The sequence below is a fragment of the Dromaius novaehollandiae genome, chromosome 11 (assembly GCF_036370855.1).
Source record: "Dromaius novaehollandiae isolate bDroNov1 chromosome 11, bDroNov1.hap1, whole genome shotgun sequence".
NCBI classification, from domain to species: domain Eukaryota; kingdom Metazoa; phylum Chordata; class Aves; order Casuariiformes; family Dromaiidae; genus Dromaius; species Dromaius novaehollandiae.
In genome coordinates, this window is record NC_088108.1 from 11,497,902 (window position 1) to 11,514,753 (window position 16,852).

Sequence of the window (16,852 nt, forward strand, 5' to 3'; positions counted from 1 at the left end):
TACACTCTACTACAAAAGGCAGTATATTTGACTGCAAGCAAATGCAAAAAGCTAATGCTTGCACTCTACTTTTTAAAGCTACATTAAGAGATTCCTGCACTCATCTTCGCTCCACACATGGAAACATTTTCACCAGATGTTTAGGGATTATGTTGTGAACAGCATCAGTGAATTGATCAATGTTAAAAATAACCCTGGAGGGTAAAAAATAAAATAACTTTTAAAGTATGGGAACCCTCTTGCCATACTTTCATATACACTTTCAGCTAGCAGCAAATGGCAGTGAGATCGAGAGACAGAGTAAAACAAAGGGAAAGCAGGGAAAATGGAGAAGGTTAGTAGAACTCCTCAAGATGGTATCACTGCCAAACGAATATTGAAACACAGCCTCACACTTCACAGATGTTTGGTGTTTTAAGAGGCAGCAAACAGCTATGAATGTTCATATGTCAATATGTCATAGCTTCTGGTGAATGCTCATAATTAAATAGTGAACATTTGCCTTTCAATACATTTATTTGTATTTCATGGTTTATTAACAGCTGAAAATTCAGTTTTGACCTCCAGAGTCCTAGAACATACCTTGGCATATCTTTACCCACTTCTGAAATGAAGATTATACTGTAACTGAGCACTATGTATCTTGACCTGATTTTGACCCAAGATATTCCAGGACATATTGCTGTGTGCTGAATCATGTAAAATCAGCTACTAAGTAGATTTGACAGGAAACACAGCAATGCTTGCCTATCTAGATGAGATCAGACCTGAGTCCTTATAAATGATGTACTAGGCATTGTTTTAGCCGCACAGAAAGCAATAACACATTCCATAATGGAAATTGCACAATTTTTATTCTACCATAAAATTAAAATAAGGGATACTCTAAGGAAAGCACATTTAGAGATACTGAAATGAAGTGTACTTTACAGAATCGTACAGCAAACTTGTAGAATTTTCTGTTGTTGAGATTATTGTCTCTGATACTGTGCCAAGATGATATAATTTGAAATTGGTGTTAGCATGTCAAAGCCACAGTGGCCAAAACAATTACATGGATCTAAGATCTTAAGCATAAGTTGATCATATGCTAAGATCTGAAAGAATTTTCTTTTTCATATTCACCACTGTACACGTCAAATCATGATCTTACATCCTGAGGAAACTTAAAGTCAGTTTACTATTCATCACCTGTAAGATCAAAGACATACAAATATTGACTATCTGAGGCCTTTTTCAGGTGCTGCTGCAAATCGCTTTTCAGTCTTCCAGTGAATCATCATGTATTGGACAAGGTTTCTACAAACTGAATATGCTAGTTTTCTGACATGACAATTTCAATGTAATATTTGTTCACCTTTTGTAGTACACAGGTCTCTTGTTATTTACGTTTTATTTAGAACTGTTAGACTTGAGTTTAAGCACCTTGGAGATTTTCTCTTAAGCAAAATATATTTTATTTCTGTGATTGAACACGATACAAATCCTGGCCTAAGTTATACGTTATAAATACGTTATAATACATTATATAAATTATAAGCCAAATTTGACACTTAGAGAAAAAAAATGGCCTGTACTCTCCTCAAATAAGCAACTCTCACATATGCAGTAATTTTGCAGTGGAAAAATACAAAAAGCAAATACCAGAAAAAGCAAGAAAACTCATTAAATACTTGCAACTCTAAACAGATTCAACAGGTTCTTCAACTAACCATGCACATCTAATAAGACTGAAATAGCTTAAAGCTAAAGGCATTTAAAATAATAACCCTTTAAAAATTACAATGACCTTACGTTTATGTCATCTATTATTTTCTCTTGTCATTATGGCACTGTATAAAGGATTAGAATGACTCCATCTAGAACATTTTGAACATATTAAAACCATGCAGGGAAAAAAAAAAGATAATGAAAACAGTAGGAATTTCTGAAAATGGCAATAAGGAAAGCAAAGTCTCAGCAGTTAAACTCTTACCAGCTATAAAATATGTAATTTAGAATACAAAACATTCACTACATTTGAAGCATACAGCAAAAGCAGCTATCACAAGAACTACCTGAAGGACTTACAATTAGAAAAGAATCACTGAACTCTGCTGTCCAGTGCTGTTACACCCTACTAAGGTCCTTGGTAAAGTTTTACCTGTAAATACCTATTATTCATGAGGGCATACATCTGGAGAAGAAATAATTTGATCTTACCTTTTGCTGTGTGAAGCTCCTCTGCCTTTCTGGAAGACAGGTTCTTCAGAGAACTACAGGAACAACCCACCTCTCTCTCTCTACGGAGCTCTAGCAGATCACAACTCTCTTTCCACTCTGAGTTCCTGAGATTTTTAAAATTATTTTGAAATTTCTCACGTTTTAAAATAAGGTTTAACAGGAAAAATTCTAAGCCACTGAAATCAGGATTTGATTACTTCTACTGCAAAAATCATTCCTTCTTGTGAATATTCTTTCCCCCTCCCTTTTTTCTTTTTCAAAGATGCTACATGCAAGGAAAATCTCCCCAAAATTATAAACTTCACACGTTTACTACCCTTCGCACAGCGTGAGTAAACAAGCTGCCTCAGGAAAGTCACTTTATTTTTCCATTTGTTTTGGAAACGAACTCTGTTAAAATATAAATAGATATGTACACTGATGTAAAATATATGTTGGCTATACCACTTAAACTGAACAAATACAATGGGGCCACACATCTATTTTAATCTCCTTCTTTCACAAACTATCTTTTATTGTAAGGTCACTGGTTTTTATGGTGTTCAGTAGGCCTTCACGTATTACTGCTACCTATTCGAAGGGAGAGCCTACCAGGGACCACAACAAAACTAGCAAAGATAACACCTCTAAGCACCTTTGCCAAACAACAACTGTGCTGTTCAAAATATTTGCATTAGGAACGCTAAAGTAATACTTTATAAATGGCAATAGTAAACAATGAGAGTCTCCTAAACAAGCTGGGCTGACGCAGCATGTTCCGGGAGGGTGACAAAGATGAGCTACCGGCCCAAGAAAGCAGGGAGGGGAGGGAAGGGAAGCGACCACTGAATTTTTATAATTACTGATGTGCCAAATGCCTTTCATTTAGCCTATCTATTTAGACATGCAGCATGATGCCCAAATTCAGTATTTTAGTAAAGCAGTATTTTAATTACTTTACTTGAAGCTCATTTTCAGATCTCACAGATTATCTCATCCTATTGACGTAGCTTTGGGATATATGCCAGGAAAATAACATGAAAGAGAAAAATAAAATAACGATAGACTGAACCCACAAGCTGTGTGTTTTGTCACTATTTTCTTTGTCCATTTCCATAGTGTTTTTCCCTCCGGCTCCTTCTCTTTTTCCAATTTCTGCCTTCCTCCTTCTCACTCAGTCGCCGCTCTCTCCCCAAGCCCCGGCAGCTCGGCCTCCTCGCTTTCTGCTTTAAGGCTCTGGTCTCCCCGCAGGCCCAGAAGCTCTACCTCACGGCCTACTCGCATGGTGCCGGGGTTTCTGGTTACCTTTCCGAGAGGAGCCCGGGTGCAAGCCAGGCTCCCGCGGTGCGGCCTGGAGCGGGCAGGCCGCCTTCCAGCAGCGCTGGGAGCGGGAAAGTGAGGTGGTTTCCTGCCGCCATTTTAGCCTCCGAGGGCCCTGGCTGCCGGCGCCCGCTGAAGCGCGTTACTGAACTGCCGGGAAGGGCCAGCCCGCGGTCACCCCTCGCGTTTACCCCAGCACCCCCAAGAACAACCTGCCCCCTCCCTTCCCTCCCGGAGAGGCGCCGCCCGTGCGGAAAGGGCCCCTTCCGTGAGGGAGAGCGCAGCAAGCAGCTGTAACGCGGCCTCCGCGGGCGCCCACACGCGCAACCACCCCTCGCCCCGGGCCTGGCTAGAGCCGCCTGCGGCGGGCGGGCTCCGAGCGGGAGCCACCGCCCCGCGCCGCCCACGAGCAGCGAGGCCGCCTCCCCACCCGCCCGCCGGTAGGAGGCCTGGGCCGCCCCGTGCCCGCTGCGGCGGCGGAGCGCGGCCTGCGCCGCGCGGGGAGCGCCCGGGGGCGGGGGGTGGCCGCGGCGTTGTGGTGGCGCGGGCCGCGGGCCGCCGCGTGGCGGAGGTCGCCTTTGCGAGAGAAGGGGGATCGGAGGGGAGATGGGCGCCGCGCGGGCCGCCGCAGCCGGGCGCTCACTCGGACGCGCGTAGGAGCTCGGCGGGGTCGCAGGCGCGCTTTAAAGGCTGGCACCGGCGTATTCTCTGTTTACGTGACCTAGACAGGTCCTGACGTAAGGAAAAGGATGAAATTTGGCTGCCTTTCCTTCCGGCAGCCCTACGCGGGGTTAGTTTTGAACAGGGTCAAAACCGTGGAGACTCGCTGGCGCCCCTTGCTCGCGGCCTACGAGGGCCGCACCGTCGCCGTCCACATCGCCCTGCAGGACTGGGAGGGCGAGGACTGGCGAGCCGTGCTCCACAGGCTAGGCATGACCCCGGAACAGCTCCAGGATTTGCTGGATGAAGGGGAAAAATTTGGCAGAGGAGTTGTTGCAGGTAAGCGACCCGGGATTGTGTTTTCCAAACTGGCTTTTCGTCTAGTGACGTGCTGTCTACAGACAGACGCGTGCCCGCTTTACACAGTCACGCTGATTGTGGCGCTGTTTGACGCTTGCTCTGAGGCCGCAGCGTCCGAGCTGTGCGGGGGGGCTGCTCGGGTGGCTGTGTGTCACCCAAGCTGAGGTCCTTGAAGGCACTTCCAAATAAAATGTGTTCTTTCTTTTAATGTGTTGAAATGCATGCTGTGAAGTGCCTCTGACCTTTAGGATAAGGAATTTCAGTCAGGCCTCGCGGTACCCAGAACTGCTTTGGGTTCTTAAAATTATCTTTGAACCCTAGAACCTTCTCAGGGTCCTCACCAGGAGAGGAAAGCTGATGGAGGAGAGCATAGCTGGGCCACTTAACTGTTAACTTTGGGCTGTGGAACCTGCTTAAAGGGAGAAACAGGAGTACTGACCCCCAAAATACTGTATGAGGGCCCTTGTTCTTTTTAAAACACACTCTGACCTCTGCTAAAAGTTTTAGGTGCTACAACTCTGAAGTCTGTACAGGAAATAAAGTTGATTTGTGCCACCTTGTCATACAGTAAGATAGTATAAAGTAGGTTGGATAGTTTCATCCTATTAAATATGCCAATTCCACATTTTTGCTTTTTGAGATTATGAACTCTTGCTGAAATCATTTTACGGTACTCATGTAGTTAAGTGAAATTGTCATATTGTATTGCTTTACATGTCTAATATATTAGAGTATCGTATAAATAAGTCCCATTTCAGTTCTACAAGTGCTACAGGTGCCACAAATGCTCACTTATTACTGCTGTAACACTGTTAGGATAGTGGTGTTTCTTTGCCTGTGTTGTGCTGAAATATAATGTATGCAGCTATGCTGTATAAAACTTACAAAACTTATACTTTTTTTCTTGAGTGTCAGTTTGCTTGTCATACCATCTATCTTGCATTCTCATTTGAGTATTTTTTGCTATTCCTGCAAAAGAAATTATCACATATACCAGAAAATTGTTCCAGTTCTATAGTACTGAAAATTGTTAGGTACTAAGTAATATTAATACCAAGATTTGTAGCCTTGGCATAAATTGCATGTTAAACTGGAGTAGCTATAAAAGCTACTTGGTCTTTATTAACATTAAACAATATAGAAATTCTCTCTTGTGACATTCAATAAACTACATTTTACAAAAGTGGAAAGGGATCCAGAGAGCAGGTATATCCATATAGTTTAAAGATCTTAAAATGTAATAAAATGGTGTCTTGATATGAGCAGTTTTAGTTTTAAAGGAGCTGTTAGCTGTTTCAAGGCCAGCTGTAGCTTAGGAGTTTTCAGTAGCAGCCCTCAAAGATGCAGACTACTTTGACAGAACTGTGTCTCACTGAATTTGGAATCTTATAACTGCATGCTTCAACTGTTCTTCACCTAACTTCAGTCATATAGTAGCAATTGACACTTGTTTGAGGTGTGCATATTTGATACTATGTTCTTCTGGTAATATAAATTAGATGGTTTGTACATAGTTTGGGAGGTTTGCTTTTGGAAGAAAATGTCTAGAATGTCAACCAACCAACCAGATTTTTTCATTTTATAATACAGGATTAATTGACATTGGAGAAACATCCATGTATCCTGAAAACTTACCTCCTGAAAAGGTTTTGGAGCTGGAAAACAAAGCTGTCCTCAGTAATCTAGAACAGAAATACTTGACTGTTCTTTCAAATGCACGCTGGCTGCTGGAACCAGTTCCTGCCAGAGGAAGCAGAGGTGTATGGCAGATAGAGATCCCTGAAGAACTGATCCCTCCAGAATCGTAGGAGTTGCCTCATGCTATATTTTTCCTTTCTAAATAAAACTTGTGATTCACCACTCAAAATCTTGAATGCAAGTGAATTATTTAGGATTGCCCTCCAAAGGTAATTGTCTGAAATAGTAAATGTATTTATAAAACTGCTGTTTTGAGACAAAATAATGAAGATCTCATTCTTATGACCATTACTGGAAAGTAGTTATGATTTAGTAATTTTTCATGTATAGACAACTGTAAATAAATGTGACTTTAATACGTGGTTGATGTGTTTTATGGCAATTTAAAATGTGACTGAATAGAGGCATGTTGCATGATGCACATGTGATTATACAAGAAAGTTATAGGATCCTTGGAAAAAAACAAGTGATATTTGAGAGCAAGCTTTCACCATTAATATGTTATCTGTCTCACAGTCCTTACTACCCTACATTTGTGGCATCAGAGAGAAGGAAGACATTTGAGATAAAGCTAGTCCTGGTGGCTTCTCAGATCAAGGCAGAAATTTGTGATGGGGGTTTGTGCATAGGCTGTCATGAATCTGCTGTAAATGTAAAAATTTCACAAAAGACCAGATTTTCTCATGCACAGATTAGGTACAGTGCATGTGCATATGATGGGAGGGAGCAGCCTGCAGTATATGGCACTAGGAATTGACAGTAAGCCTCTGTGGAAAGGCTTTTGTCAGAAAGAAGGTGCTTATACAAAATAAAACAACATTTTTTCCCTTAAGATGATAAATATTCATTTTTTAAATATTAAAGTGTGAAGAATCATGAAGAAAAGCGATTAATTATGGCAGTTTTAGAAGTTTTCAAATTTCACCTACTGTATTACAATGAAGATTCATTTTGACTCTCTGGAGTGTTTCTTTACATTCAGTGGCCTGATAGTTAAAGTGCCAGAATACCTAAGTTCAAATTTCTGTTCTGTTCCCGAGCAGTTCTCATTGCAGATATCTTTGATCCAGTAGTAGCTGTAACCAGGGTTTCCATGTTCAAGTTATATAAAGTAAAACGAGTCTTATTCTTCTTTCCCCAAAGTACCCCCTGAGAAACCCATGCAACAAATGGAGTGGTTAGTTGAAAAAAAAAGTTCTTGCATTTAAGATATCAATAAAATCTCTTGTAGCCAAAATTGTTGCAATCAACCATACCAAAACCAGCCTCTTTTCTTATTTTCCAAATCACCTCAGTTTTACATTTCTTACCTTGTTCATTTAGTTATCATAGAATTTCAAATCAATTTCTTTTATTAGCTTAGGTTGCAGGTAACTTACTTGTACATGTCAGTTGTGACATGTGAAAGTGCTGCTTTTAAGCTTTTTGCCATATAGTAAAGAGATTTTAGTATTTTTCTTCATTTTCCTAAAATATAGGAAAACAACTGATTTTGTAGGATCAACTCCAGCATAAGCTATGATAACAGTGGTGTTATGTAGTACTAGGTTTGGCAAGATTCTGCTCCACATGGGTAATTTTAAATGTAGGTTTATAATAGAAAAAAACACTTTAAAACTGTTTTTAAATCTGAACTGGTAAAACAAAGGTCCTGTATTTCATTAGAAAGCATTACAAAATTAGGCCATTAAGGCTAATGCTAATGACCTCTTCTCAGTCAGCAGCTTTTATGATAAAGACTGGCACTTGAGCTTCTAGAAAGTAGTACTTCACCTGTGGCATTGAAAGAAGTTGGCAGCACATCTCTGTATTCAGCAGTAAAAAGTTACAGTTTCTTCCTACAACTTCAAATATGAGGTATGATTATCTTTTGTTATAGTAGTATACCTTTTCCTATATGATTAATGACGAAATCTTTCATGAGAACAACTTTGCAGTCTATTTAATTTCAGTCTTAGATTATGGAGTGGTACTGTTCAGCTTCTCAGAGAATCTCAAATGCAGTCTATTTAATTTCAGTCTTAGATTATGGAGTGGTACTGTTCAGCTTCTCAGAGAATCTCAAAGTGACTTTATAAACACTGTTACGCTCTGTGGTATTAGTGTGAAGCAATGACTAGTATCCCCATTTTAAGTGGTGACTTGTTTTAAGGATGGTGACTTGTTAGCACATCCATGGCAACTGGAAGTAGACCCCAGAGTTGTTGCATCAAATAATACATCATACTACCTTATATCAGCTTTTGATATAATCAAAATAATCATGCTTAAGCTACATGTGGGGAAATGTCCTTGACAAAAATAAGACAGACCTAATAGAGTCATACCAATGAAAAAGTTGCTGCTTAACTCAGATTCCCAGCACTCCTTTTGTACTTGAAATAAAAATATAATAATAATAAAGGATGGCTAGGTTTTGACAAAGGGAGAGCTCTTTTATTAGCTACTGAGTATTTGACTAGATGTTCCTCTAAGGAACCTTTGAAAATGATGGCATAATGTTTGGTTCAGGAAAATGACATTACAGTTCACAAAAAAGCAAGCATACTCTGCTGCCATTCAGAATACTCAAATGTTCATTTGCTGACATAAAAAGTATCTAAAGTAGTAATTTGTGTGCCTTTTCAAGGTAATGCATTTCACCAATAAATCTGTGCAAGATAAAGATAGCACATGCTTTTCTTAAGTACTTTTTGAAAATGTGAGTTAGACTCAGGTGTTGGGATGGTAGGGTGGGAGACAAAAGAATGAGAAGAAACAATTGAAAATTTTCTTCCCGTGAATTTATTTTTTCCTATAGTAAATTGGAAGTCTGCAGTAAAAGGATTTTATACCTGTACCTTATCCCTATACCTTAATTTTATTTGCTTTGATTAAAATTCTTACTTTGAATTTGATAGTTCCACTTTAAGGCAGGAAAAAATCTCATGGTAAAAATGAGAGTTTATCTAATGGTAATAAAGCAAATTACCAGAAAATAATGACAATGTGAGCACAGGAAACCAAAGATAGGAAAATTCTGGTACAGCAAGCTAGTAAATATTCATTGCTGCTAAATCCAGATGTGTAGATTCATATATAGGATGCCCAGTTATAGGACCAAATCTTGCCATATGATTAAGAAGGAAAGGACAGTGGTAATTCAAAGCACCATGTGCCATACCTACTGTCCAGATTTAGGTGAGCATATGTGTATGGATCAAAGTGGTAGATCTTATCCTTTTTGGCTCTGTAGCCAATCTTACTTTGTTCCCATGAGCCCTTTTCCATGAAGGCCTTGAGACATACTGCAATTGGCTGTTGACCCACTTTTTCTGAAGTGGCACAGGAAGTAGAGTTGCATGAACTTCAAAGTTCATTATTATCAGTTCTTGCAAGCCTTTTCTGTCAAGATAGCTGAGTAAGTTTTTAGTTTGATAGTGGTTGTTCTCAATTCTTGAGATGCTGACAGCTTTTGTTGGCTGTTTTGTAGGGAATATGATGGTGATTCAGTTTGCCGTTTGCTTCTGTTACACAGATGCACATTCCAGAGTATCCAAAGAGCTTACCCATGGCTTTCATACCACTGTTGTCAGATTCTCAGGCCACAGTATAACTTGTTATTTTCCCTTTTTTCATGACTAGTAACAACTAAATAACAGCTTCTAATACTTGATAATAACTGTAACAAAAGAAAACAGTATATTGATTCTAAAATAGCTTCATGCAACTATGCAGCTGTGCTGCTTTTGGAAAATAGCCTTTTCAAGTTGCATTCTCAGCATTCTATTTTATAGGCCAAAATTTGCCATAACATCTACTCAGCATAGCTCTGTGTTTAGTTTGCATTTACATAAAAAGGAAAGGACTCAATCTGTTTCTTATCTTGCATATGAATAAATTCTACTGTTACCATAAAAAAGCTTGAAGAACCTATTCAACCAGGTTTCTGCAAATCCTGGCAAGCAAGGAGAGTTACCATTACCAATGTGTGTGTATTATGGTCTTTCTAGGTTTTATATGGAAAAATAAAAATATAGCCTTTCAGAGTTTAAGCAGATGCAAGTCTTCTCAAATCTGTGGTCAGATATCACAGCTAAACAATCCTGGCCTTCTCGGGGGGGGGGGGGGGGGGGGGAGGGGGGCATGGAGGGGGAAACAATGAAAGAAGAGAACAACTTCACTGCTCTGTCTCTGAATTACATGAGAAACACTTCCACCCATTGGTTGCACTAGCACGGGAAAGCGCAGAATGGCAGCAGAATGAGTAGCAGAGTTAACTCAAGCAAGATGACAACCAAAAAATAAGTCCTGGTAAAGAAAGGAATGGGGTGACCACAACCTATCCTCCTGGTAGCATCTATGAAATTAACTGAAAGAATGATGGTAAAATGGAGTTGGAGAGCTGTGAAAGTTCTTAGGATAATCTAGGTGAGACTTTGAAATTGAGACCTGTCTCCTGGCAGAAACCTTGTAGCTTACAAAAAAGTAGATCTGTCTATACCACTCTTAGAGCTGGTGTTCTTGGAATGGGTGCAAAATAATTAAGGAGGTAGGTAGTCACTTTTCCTGCCTTTCGTTCCCTGTGCATGTGTTGCACATATCTGGGATAGCCAGTAGCCCATAAAACTGTTCAAAGTTCTCAGCTTCTTCCTAGACAAGATTAGCTGAATTCAGCCTAAGGCATTCAAGTTCAATAAGATAGATTTTACTATACTTCGTACCTAAAAAGTAGATTTTCTCTAAAGCAATCAAAGTACATGCATATCAACACATCACTGAATGCGCATCTGTATTTTGGTGCAACTCCACAAGATACTGCCTGTAATCTACGAGTGTAGTCCCTTTTAAGAGTGAAGTGGGAGGGAAAAAAAGTTATTTTAATGGCTAGGAACACATACTTTATACAGAAATCACTAAATGTGATATGTTGCCAGTTTTTCCTAGATCTTCGGTCATGTTTATTGGCAAAATTTGTAGTTGTTTACATTTCAAATATTCTTTTCTTAGCAGAAGGTTTTTTTCTTACCTATTTTTTGCCTAGTGTCACATTGTCTATTAGTCTTCCAGTAATGTTTTAAGACAGTTAAAAAATCTGTAACTCCGAGTAGCAATTTTTTTTTACAGGGATTTAAGAACATCACAATAGTGAACGTGCAAACCCTTGTAACAGGACCCCTTTCAAAAATAGAGCATCACAATGAGAAAGCTAAATTATATACCTAAAAGGTAAGCATTTTATATTACTTTGTGTATAAAAAGTAATATATTCTTATGTATCAGTAAAAGTATATATAGGATACTTTTATATAAGTATATGTAATAATATACTCAAGAGACACACACAAATACTTCTTAGGTTAAAAGACTGAATGTTAATGATATATTGAGTCCTCAGACTCATTTATGCATGCAAATTAAATTCCAAAATAGTGATTGAAAGTTATTACCATTTAGTGGATACACATAGCAATTTTGTATCCATTCAGTTGTAGACTATTTCATAGAAGCCAGCCATCTCCTTCTGCAAAAAGGCAAGATTTTTACTTGACCATAGTGAAGTATTTGTGGAAATAATTTCCCCCAAAGAAGCTTGAATTATATTTGTCATGTACAAACACCTGGGTTTTTTGCCATATCTTGTTTTGGCTGGTCCTGTTCTGTATTGAATGAGAACTTTGTTTTCAGTGGCATTCAACAGGATCTATTTCAGTATGACAGAGCATTTGAAGAATAAGATAATTCAAAGCAAATCATTTCTCAGTAGACATACCATTTAACAAGGGGGCCATGAGGGCTGGCTGCTCACCTAGGGTTGGGGAGTCAGGAGCCAAATACAGTGACATGGCCAGCAGGGCCAGGGTCTCACCAGCTTGTCCCACAGTACCTGAGCAAGGGAATGCCATCCCCTGGCCTGGGGATCACAGCCAGGTTCAGCCTAGAGCCCAGATCTGCAGCAAACTTATCACAATGAGGCTGACTCAAGATGAAGCTGGGAAGTCAAATCTGTAGGTAAGGGTCAGGATGGAGTCTATGGCAGTGGGGCAGATCCAAGGTCAAGCCAGGTGGCCAGTCTGTGGGTCAGAGTCTGGATCAGTACACGCATAGTTAAGCTAGAGCTTAGCGCTACTGCAGTATAGCTCAGGTTAGGGGTACTAGTAACCCCAAGCTGAGCTTAAATGAGCTCTTGGGCCTGGTCAGGGGTGGGTGGAGGCCCCCAGGTGAGGCTGGTCAGGGGTGGGTGGAGGCCCCCAGGTGAGGCTGGTCAGGGCAGGGGCAGTGGAGGCCCCAGGTGAGGCTGATCAGGGCTGTCAGGTTGTTAGTGCTCTCCAGGCCCAGTAGAAGCACAGTCCTGTGACTGGGTCTGCTCAACTGCAGACTTAACAATTCTGCACTGACCCTCTGATCTTTAAATTGCCTATAAAATTGTGATGCATTTCACACTTCTTGATTGCATGGTAGTTGTCATTTTATTTCATATAAAATGTAAATGTTGAAGTTGCATGCAGTAATCATCTGTGTAGCTAAACACAAAACATAGAGCTAGATACAGGCACACTGTTCATGACACAAAATTTAATCCTAGTTTTATCTGCTCTTCAAAACACTTTAGGCTTTGTTTAGAGACTTTTATAGTATTAAATTGTACTATTAATGATAAGCATTGCTCTTTACTGTACAGCAAGGCACACCTGATGCAAACAACAGTCTCTTAGAGGCCAGTAAATTTTTTGTCTGAGAAAGGATTGAGTAAGTGGTCCTCGACTGACCTTAATTAGGTGTTTCTTGGAAATACCTAGATACAAGGGTGAAGCCAGGTTGTCCTAAAGTCAACATAGGCCAAAAAAAAAAAAAAAAAAAAAAAATTCAAAGTAATTTTTTCAAATTTAGTATTTTAGAACAACCATTATGAAGCACAACTCACTAGAGATGGGAGAGTATGGAACTGTATGGAACTCACACAATGATCTTGAACTCTTGAATACGAAACATAATAATAGTAACATAGTGCTGCTTATTTCTAGATGAAATTCTGTTTTGCCTCTTAGTTCTAAAAGTCTATCTTTTAAGAATACTTAAAAAAAAAGTGTAATTTGATTGCTCTCTCAAATGGGTTGGAACCTATTCCCATTACGGAAGTCAGTAGCTTTACTGTTGATTTCATTAGGCAAGAGGTTTGACCTGTAGTTATGTTACACATGTAGCTACAATGAAAATGAAGGAAATAGTTTTAACACTTGAAATTTTATTTCAAAGATGCTAGCACAGTAGTGTCTTTTTCAAGGTATTTGATACAATATGGTAATTTCCAAATCCTTTTCCATTTCTTTTTTTTCTTTTAACAAGCATACACCTTCTGATCAATGAAAATGAATGACACCAATCTCTTTTGGTTTTGATCTCTTGATTTTATAGTTCTATTATCTTAGGACCTGATTTAGGACATCTTTCTGTGATCAGATTGGACTGTGTAGCACTGCATGTTTACCATGAACTTATGAACTTGTAATCTTATTTCTTATGATAGTTAACATAAATCATTGTAAAGTGATCCTCCACAGCATGTGTTACAAGTCTGCTATCACACACACACAAAAAAAAAAAAAAAAAAAAAAAAAAATCCACTGTACTGTGAAGAGGAGGAGGATCATGAAGTAGCATCTGGTATAAATACTTCAGTTAAACGTTAGTCTCTAAACTAAGCCTTAGTAAATGCGTTTATCAGAGGTTATTCCTTCAATAACAGAATAATGGATTCTCCCCTCCCCTCCACAGTAGAGCCTTGGCTCTATGACACTGCTATACTGCAAGAGTTGCAGTACTTCCAAGCTCTTTATACCCTGGCACATGCTCTGTAGAACTCTATCGCTTACCCTAGTCTTACTCTCTACTGCTAAGAATCTATGCTTGATTGTTACGAAAAATCATTAAATTGCTTGTAGATCTGTTTGACTGCTGAAACATAAATTCAACCTAAGATTCCATTGTATAAATATGACAAGACAATTAGGGAATATTTATTTATTATTCAGATGGTTTAATTGCATGTTAGAATTTATTCCCTTGGCATATGCAACTTAAATAGCTATTTATCTATGATATCCTGTGTATTCAGTAGTTTTGGGTCCAGCCCCTTTGCCTGCAGGTGCACTATTTGAAGTACAGTTGCAGTTAGGGCAATGATGGTATGTTGGACTTTGGTGGTGAGATGATCTTGACATAGAAATAGCAGAGGCTGCTGCAATCATAGGCATTGAAAACCATGGGTTGCAAAAGGGAAGCAGACTAGCCCAGTGAGCTTGCATAGCTGATAAATCTGGATACATGGATGGAAAGGCAGGAAGTCCCATAACAGGTCTAAAAGGACTGTTTGGTACAGGAGGTATAACATGATATAGTGAAGTAGAAGATGTAGTTGTAGTGGTATCAGTATCCTGTATGCCGACTTGAGCGTGGCTGCTGTGCTGTGGTAAATGGAATGCGGCCAGCTGATTTAATTCATCCCTGTCTTCTGCTACAGCAGGGTCTGACAGGCTCAGTGAGGTTGTGTGGGGGGATGTATAACCCCTTTTGATTCGAGTAGTTGCTTTAGCAAGTCCCTTGGTAATTGTGGAGCTCCTTGGTGCAGATATCTGTGTATTCTCCTTTGGAGCTGCTGTGAACAAATTGTTCTCCTCTGCAGAAGTAGGTCCTAATGCAGACTGAACATCAGGGCTTCTTCCCTTGCTTCTCAGGCGGCTTTCATTAAAATCTTGATTCAGTGACAATGCAACTGGCGGTTTATTTTTTATGCCAACTCTTCGCTTACACCTTATTAGCAGGTGGGGATAACCTCTCTTAAAATTTGGGTTATAATAGAACTGTAACTAAAGAAGGCAAATGAGAAGAATTAATTGCCACCATTTCAAGATTCAAAGACACAAAGATATGATAACTAAGAATTTTAATCACAAAAGACAAACACTGATATTAAACAGAGATATCAGGGGCATTTTAAACTTAAAGTTTAGGCTGAATAAAATTTTAGATACAGTTCTGTTAAGTAATTACCACCCCGGGTTTTAGCTGTTTTGGAGCATAGGGCTTTCCGAAGCATAAAAACTGATTTAGAAACCTAAACGCCGCTAATTTTCAGCAGAAGTGGAGAACAAATACTTAGGTAGTAGTATGATGCTGGTATATATCTTCTTAGGATTCAGCAAAAGCCAGAAGAAAGACATTTTAGATCTGGTACAACAATAAATGCAACAAGAACAAAAAAAATCATAATTAGGGTAAGAAAACCTTTCTTCCATGTATTCAAAGTAATTGGAAATAATCAGATTTTTTTTCAGCGTCATTTTTACTACTCAGAAATACTACCTTAAATTCATGCAAATACCTGAGAAATGAATTAAAATCAGAACATTTTTTAACATCCTCATCTTCTAAATTGTAAGGACTTTTTTTTTTGTAAATAAGAAATATATCATACTAGAATATCATGCTTAGAGAAATTGACATACCTTGCTAAAAGCAGAAGCTGCTTTTTCTTCTGCTAGAAATTCAGCAAGTGAGGCAGATCTTTGAAAATCCTGTCGCATTTTGCTAAATCCGTAAAGGTTAAGCTGACGAATGAAACTTTTCATGCAGTCAGTTTCAAAAATTCTCAGAGGTCCTCTCCTTTCTAGCACCTCCTTTTTGAAGAACTCTTCATCAATCACTACGCAGTTCCCATCATCATCCCACCAAATTGACTTGAACTGATCACTTTCAACAATTTTCCAGAGTTTCTTCGGAAAGGTGAGGAATGAAAAATCATTGGCTTTGGCGGAGCTATCCTCAGAGAGATTAAGACGTGGTCTTTTTGCCCAGGGTTCATCACTCAAAGCCTGAAAAGCATTTTCTTCTATTACAGATCTCAAGGCAGAATCGCAAGCTGCTGTTTTATCATGTAGTGGAGTGACAGAAGAAATTGAGATTACAGAATCAACTAGTTTATCCCGAACAGAAACACAGGATGTTTCTGCTAAAGAGAGATCCATTTCAGATTCTTTTTTCTTGCTTTGACTAAATTTTTCAGATGTAGCCATCTGCACTACTTCACCCTGCTAGACAGCAAGATAAAATGAAATGATGCTAGCTTACTGTGAACTTCAATAGAGAATTCTACAACATCATAATGATACTCATGTTGTCTTGCCATGACATCATAAAATAACAGGGTTTCCTAGCAAAATGAAGCAGTAACAAAAATTGCTGAATAAAAGTTGTTGCTTTTCATTTATAAAGCTAGGAATTTTTTTGTCTCAATAGTCAAAGACTAAATAAAACTTAATTTGAATATAACATATAATGATAGGAGAGTGCTGTGTCCAGTTGCATCTAGTAGTTGGTCCACAATGAGGAATATGGAAGTTTGCAGTGTTAGAGTGACGTAGTTCTAAAGTTTTTCAGTTGGGTACCATTCACAAATGCAGAAGTGTCTGTACAGTCTCTATTCATGTCATTTGGATGTTAACTGTAAAGAAACTTAATCCAAAGTATTTAAGCTACCTAAACTGTTGGTTCACATAAATGCAAAGTGCAGCTGCAGTTTTATGGGAGTATCAGACATCTGTTGTTATCAGCAAGAAGCATCTGCCAGGAAAAA

General features: G+C 39.1%; 2 protein-coding genes and 1 long non-coding RNA gene across 3 annotated transcripts; 2 read left to right on the top strand and 1 right to left on the bottom strand.

Moving 5' to 3' along the window:
- Positions 1–3,910: 3,910 nt before the first annotated feature.
- On the top strand, positions 3,911–6,602 carry LOC112986831 (protein EOLA1-like). The gene is made up of 2 exons (XM_026106320.2): positions 3,911–4,521; positions 6,133–6,602. The coding sequence occupies exons 1-2, from the start codon at positions 4,272–4,274 to the stop codon at positions 6,348–6,350; spliced, it is 468 nt and encodes a 155-aa protein (XP_025962105.2). The 5' UTR covers positions 3,911–4,271; the 3' UTR covers positions 6,351–6,602.
- A 3,834-nt stretch (positions 6,603–10,436) lies between these two features.
- Positions 10,437–16,249, top strand: LOC112986840 (uncharacterized). The gene is made up of 3 exons (XR_003260122.2): positions 10,437–11,448; positions 15,891–16,002; positions 16,118–16,249. It is a non-coding gene; the product is annotated as an uncharacterized LOC112986840 (long non-coding RNA).
- Positions 13,446–16,292, bottom strand: LOC112986837 (heat shock transcription factor, Y-linked-like). The gene is made up of 2 exons (XM_026106336.2): positions 15,726–16,292; positions 13,446–15,086 (listed from the first exon to the last, which is right to left on the bottom strand). Exons 1-2 carry the CDS (start codon positions 16,290–16,292, stop codon positions 14,310–14,312), a joined length of 1,344 nt encoding a protein of 447 aa, XP_025962121.1. The 3' UTR covers positions 13,446–14,309.
- Positions 16,293–16,852: the final 560 nt, after the last annotated feature.

Bases quoted from the DNA above. Each gene is read 5' to 3' on its own strand.
- LOC112986831 (XM_026106320.2), top strand. From the start codon at position 4,272: ATGAAATTTGGCTGCCTTTCCTTCCGGCAGCCCTACGCGGGGTTAGTT. The intron at 4,522-6,132 runs GTAAGCGACCCG...TTTATAATACAG, and splicing joins TGGCAGAGGAGTTGTTGCAG to GATTAATTGACATTGGAGAA.
- LOC112986837 (XM_026106336.2), bottom strand. From the start codon at position 16,292: ATGGCTACATCTGAAAAATTTAGTCAAAGCAAGAAAAAAGAATCTGAA. The intron at 15,087-15,725 runs GTATGTCAATTT...TGCCTTCTTTAG, and splicing joins CAGCTTCTGCTTTTAGCAAG to TTACAGTTCTATTATAACCC.